Raw genomic sequence first — 5,157 nt, forward strand, 5'->3', positions numbered from 1 at the left:
TGACGTTCGGCGCCGCTTTCCCGTAAGCCTAAAAGTTTGACAATGGTGTTTGGATAGTCGGTGGAATCACGCTCGACATTCCAAACACCATCGTCAAACTTTTAGGCTTATGGGAAAGCGGCGCCGAACGTCACACGTACACGTTTACACGTTTAAAACGTGCGCCTCAACCTCTCTAATAATTATATTTTGTTGCCTTGTAATCCAGAGTAGATTCTTGTTGAAATATCCAATACTGATTACTGAACTGTTGAATAATGTTGGGAAGAATACGTTACAAATATATCAGTAGGATAGGATTAGGTAACTGTAATGGAAACAAAAAATGTTTTTATCACTTGTTCAAATTCCACTCTAAACTATAGATAAACCTGATATGCTAAGATGAATAATATTGCTTATCAATGAAAGAAATGTGTTTTATTTATTCTCTGTCATTTCTAACATTAATAAATATATACTATCAATATTTTTGGAAGTATAGAAAAATTATTTTGATGCCAATACTAAATGAATTTATAATTTTAAAATATTCTAGTTATATCTTTTATAATTACTTTTAATCTAGAATATTATTTTTATAAATAAATGTTAATTGTAATTAAATAATAAAATGAATGCTAAAAATTTTTCGGTAGATGATTGCTATTATTTCTCTGATGATCAAAGATGTTATAATAGAAAAAAGTTCCTGACAAAATGAAAAGAGAGATATTGCAGTCATCAGATTGTTATATAGTATAAGAACGTGTAAATAAACATTTGCCAATATATAATTAAATGGAAAACAATTTTTGGAATTTGGTCTTCTAAAGTTTTTATCTATATTTTGAGATATTAAAGATTGACTAAAGTTTTTATTCATGATTTCACTATATTTTAGAACATAATACTATTGATCATTGATGTAACAGTCATCTGTTATGCAAATATTTAATGTTTGATATTTTATTTTAGAACTGTTTTAAATTTTTCTTGATATTTAAAAGCATCAGATTTGAATAATTTGTTAGCATTGCTTAAAAATATAAATATGATTTTAAATATTTAATCCAACTTAAAACTATGATTTTGTTTAATGTAATAAATACTAGTTAAAGAGAACTAATTAGATTACTTTGATGAATTGATATTAAAATCATATTATCATTGGTGTGTTTATATTAGGTGCCAACTTACCTGAAACAGACTATAATTATGTATATTTAAATATATTTCTACAGCTCTCTACATAATTGTATTTCTTCACTCCTTGAAATTTTGCTGATATTATCAGTTGATGACTATTCAAATGTATCTGATAAAAGTAATGCTATTTTGAAGGAGTTTGCTAAATATAATGTTAATAATAATCGTAATATACTTGATATATTAGAAGATGATTTACACAGTTTGGTAATAAAGTTACCAAGGATTGTAAAAACTCAAGGTAAAAAATTTTTATAATTTTTAAACGAATAAGTAATAAATTGTTATTATTTATCAGTATTATGATTTTTATTTAGATGAGAAACAAATATTGTCATCTTTAAATTTGCTTCTTGGTTATTTAAATGTATTTGGTAAGCAGCTAAGCATTTTACATATAAAATCAGATAGAAATGAAATAAATTGTAAATTTTCTAAAATAAAGTATTTTATAGGTTCTCAAATTGTCCACTTTCTCCATTCACTTCCTCACCAGAAACGAATTATTTTAGCTTTGTTACATATGGCAGAATTGGAAAATAGTAGTTTAATAGATGAAGTTGCAACTCAAAGTAAGCAAATAAATTTTAGAATTTTTAAATGAATTATTTTAAAAAGGGTTTAATTATTTTAATTTGTTTACATCTAAACATTTGTATAAAATTATTAATTAAATCATAACTTTTTTCTTCAAAAACATATCTTGATCTATTTTTTCCTCACAATGCTGATTTTAATTTTCTTATTTTGTTCATAATAATTAAGCTCATACAACGGTTTAAATAGGCTGTGTAATAAAGTGTAAAAGTTGAAATTGTAATTTTTAAATTGTTTACAGAATTAAAAGATTTTTTATGAACTTTAAAGAAACTGAGTTTTTTCAGTAAAAAACTTATAAAAATTTACAAGATAAAAATTAAATATGAAATTTCTTAAATATTGTTAATATGTTTTAATGACTTTACTTTTTCTCTAAACATCTTAACATTGTAATCACACTGTGATACAAAATCNAGCTTTGTTACATATGGCAGAATTGGAAAATAGTAGTTTAATAGATGAAGTTGCAACTCAAAGTAAGCAAATAAATTTTAGAATTTTTAAATGAATTATTTTAAAAAGGGTTTAATTATTTTAATTTGTTTACATCTAAACATTTGTATAAAATTATTAATTAAATCATAACTTTTTCCTTCAAAAACATATCTTGATCTATTTTTTCCTCACAATGCTGATTTTAATTTTCTTATTTTGTTCATAATAATTAAGCTCATACAACGGTTTTAAATAGGCTGTGTAATAAAGTGTAAAAGTTGAAATTGTAGTTTTTAAATTGTTTACAGAATTAAAAGATTTTTTATGAACTTTAAACTGAGAAACTGAGTTTTTTCAGTAAAAAACTTATAAAAATTTACAAGATAAAAATTAAATATGAAATTTCTTAAATATTGTTAATATGTTTTAATGACTTTACTTTTTCTCTAAACATCTTAACATTATAATCACACTGTGATACAAAATCATCTTGAAATGTAAGAATGAGACATTCCAAAATCATTAAAGCTTTTGAAATGTCTTTCTTTATAGAATCCTTTACTGTATTAAAGTGAAATCACTCTGAAAAACAGCTTTATTTTAGTGTAATGCAGCAGTTCCCAACTTATTTTTATTGCAGAACTCTTTTCACCTCACTAAAAATGTTGGAACCCTGACAGTTTTTAATGAATATAGATAAAACAGCTAATAGAAACAACAAAAGCAATTTATTAAAACTGAAAAAAAAAATGAATAATAGAAAGCCTGACTAGCCATTTCCATCATTAGAGTCAATAGGCTTCCACTGCAGATACTGATGAATTAAAGCCTATTTAACAATTGTATTATTGTTTATATGTTGGATACTTTTTAAGTTTATTTTTTTAAATGATTTTCTAGCTTTTGGTTAAGTTTTATTATATTTATGGTTTTCATTATCTTGTCAAACATTATACAGTATAACCTCTGAATAGCAGACATTGTCAGGACCAAGAAGTTTGTCTGCTATTTGGAGATATATGCTGGTGACCATATTGTATTTTAACCCGGTCATAATAAAGTGAAGAATATGGTGGATTGCAAAAACATCAAATTTGTGTTAGGAATGTGAAACTACCAAAAAGTATACATGGCATATATATATAATATATAAAAATTATATTACAATTAATACAAAGTATTAAAACAAAAAGGCCATGACAATAGAGAGGTTGAGGCGCACGTTTTAAACGTGTAAACATGTACGTGTGACGTTCGGCGCCGCTTTCCCGTAAGCCTAAAAGTTTGACAATGGTGTTTGGATAGTCGGTGGAATCACGCTCGACATTCCAAACACCATCGTCAAACTTTTAGGCTTATGGGAAAGCGGCGCCGAACGTCACACGTACACGTTTACACGTTTAAAACGTGCGCCTCAACCTCTCTAATAATTATATTTTGTTGCCTTGTAATCCAGAGTAGATTCTTGTTGAAATATCCAATACTGATTACTGAACTGTTGAATAATGTTGGGAAGAATACATTACAAATATATCAGTAGGATAGGATTAGGTAATGGAATAAAAAATGTTTTTATCACTTGTTCAAATTCCACTCTAAACTATAGATAAACCTGATATGCTAAGATGAATAATATTGCTTATCAATGAAAGAAATGTGTTTTATTTATTCTCTGTCATTTCTAACATTAATAAATATATACTATCAATATTTTTGGAAGTATAGAAAAATTATTTTGATGCCAATACTAAATGAATTTATAATTTTAAAATATTCTAGTTATATCTTTTATAGGCATATCTTTAATATTAATTTATATTTTATATTTATTTTTTAGCATCTATTTTAGGAATGGATCATCTGCATTGGCCTAAAAAAAATTTCAAATATTTCAGAAGTGATCAAATAAATGAAAAATTTTGCTGCATTTGCCATATTATGGGAACAAATGGTAAATTAATGGATTAATTATGTATTGAATAAAAACGTAATAAAAATTTAAAACATGAAAATAAATATAATTTATAAAATTTAATATTCACTTTTTTATTTTTACATATATTTTAGTATAATTAATACTTAATTATATATATATTTCTATAATTTTTAGGAGATATCCCTCTTCTTATAGATTGTCTTCTTGATAAAATAGAAACACCTGTTTATTGTAGGCAGTCAGTACTAATTTTAAATGAATTGCTTTTGGGAATTAAGTATAAAAAAGAAAAGATGAATGAAATGAATGAGTCAGCCCATCTAATTGAATATTTTAAGTATGAATTTATTATCATTATTATTATTATTAAATAATTTACTTAAATTAAATATTATCTATTCTATTTCAGAATGATAATGGAAACATATTTATCATCTGATTTATTTAATGTAAAAGTTAGCAATTTTACAAACTCTGGAGAAGAAAATCTTTCTTTAGAAAAAATTAAAGCAAATATTCAACAGGTTTGCTTATTATTAGAAGGAATTTCCAATTTAGCAAAAGTAAGTACATTATTTTTAATATATACAGACACTGACAACCTAAAACATTAACCACCCAGCAGTGACTAATGATCCATCAAGGGTGATCATGTGGCACTGGTGAACAATGGCTATACTCACAAAAGAATTTTGCTGATATCACCAAAAACTACCATTAAAAAAAATTTCACATAAAAAAGGAATTATGTAACGATAAAAAGACTTTTCTTTACTAGACATAACTGTTTACAAAATCTTTTTCTGAAACGGTAATGAGAAAAAACATGTGGGAAAATACTTTAAAAATTTCCCATGTTTATTCTCCACTACATAGGGATAGCACCATACCTGACTAACCAACTACTGAAAGGTTATTGAACTTATCCAATATGCAAATATTAAATCTATTAAAAAAAGGATAAGAACAATTACTCTTAACTCTTTTTATATATTTTT

General features: G+C 25.2%; 1 protein-coding gene across 1 annotated transcript in view; it reads left to right on the forward strand.

Moving 5' to 3' along the window:
- Positions 1 to 4,910, forward strand: part of LOC111638757 (TELO2-interacting protein 1 homolog) — a 19,401-nt gene extending 14,491 nt beyond the window's left edge. The window contains exons 9-14 of the mRNA XM_023384511.1: positions 1,224 to 1,429; positions 1,506 to 1,562; positions 1,644 to 1,760; positions 4,061 to 4,174; positions 4,334 to 4,496; positions 4,569 to 4,910. Coding sequence (XP_023240279.1) covers positions 1,224 to 1,429; positions 1,506 to 1,562; positions 1,644 to 1,760; positions 4,061 to 4,174; positions 4,334 to 4,496; positions 4,569 to 4,773 — 862 coding nt within the window. The 3' untranslated portion in view covers positions 4,774 to 4,910. The remainder of the gene's footprint in view (positions 1 to 1,223; positions 1,430 to 1,505; positions 1,563 to 1,643; positions 1,761 to 4,060; positions 4,175 to 4,333; positions 4,497 to 4,568) is intronic.
- The last annotated feature ends 247 nt before the right edge of the window (positions 4,911 to 5,157 follow it).

Source organism: Centruroides sculpturatus, unplaced genomic scaffold, assembly GCF_000671375.1.
Source record: "Centruroides sculpturatus isolate CEXI.00-Female unplaced genomic scaffold, Cexi_2.0 scaffold1016, whole genome shotgun sequence".
In the NCBI taxonomy this organism is placed as follows: Eukaryota; Metazoa; Arthropoda; class Arachnida; order Scorpiones; family Buthidae; genus Centruroides; species Centruroides sculpturatus.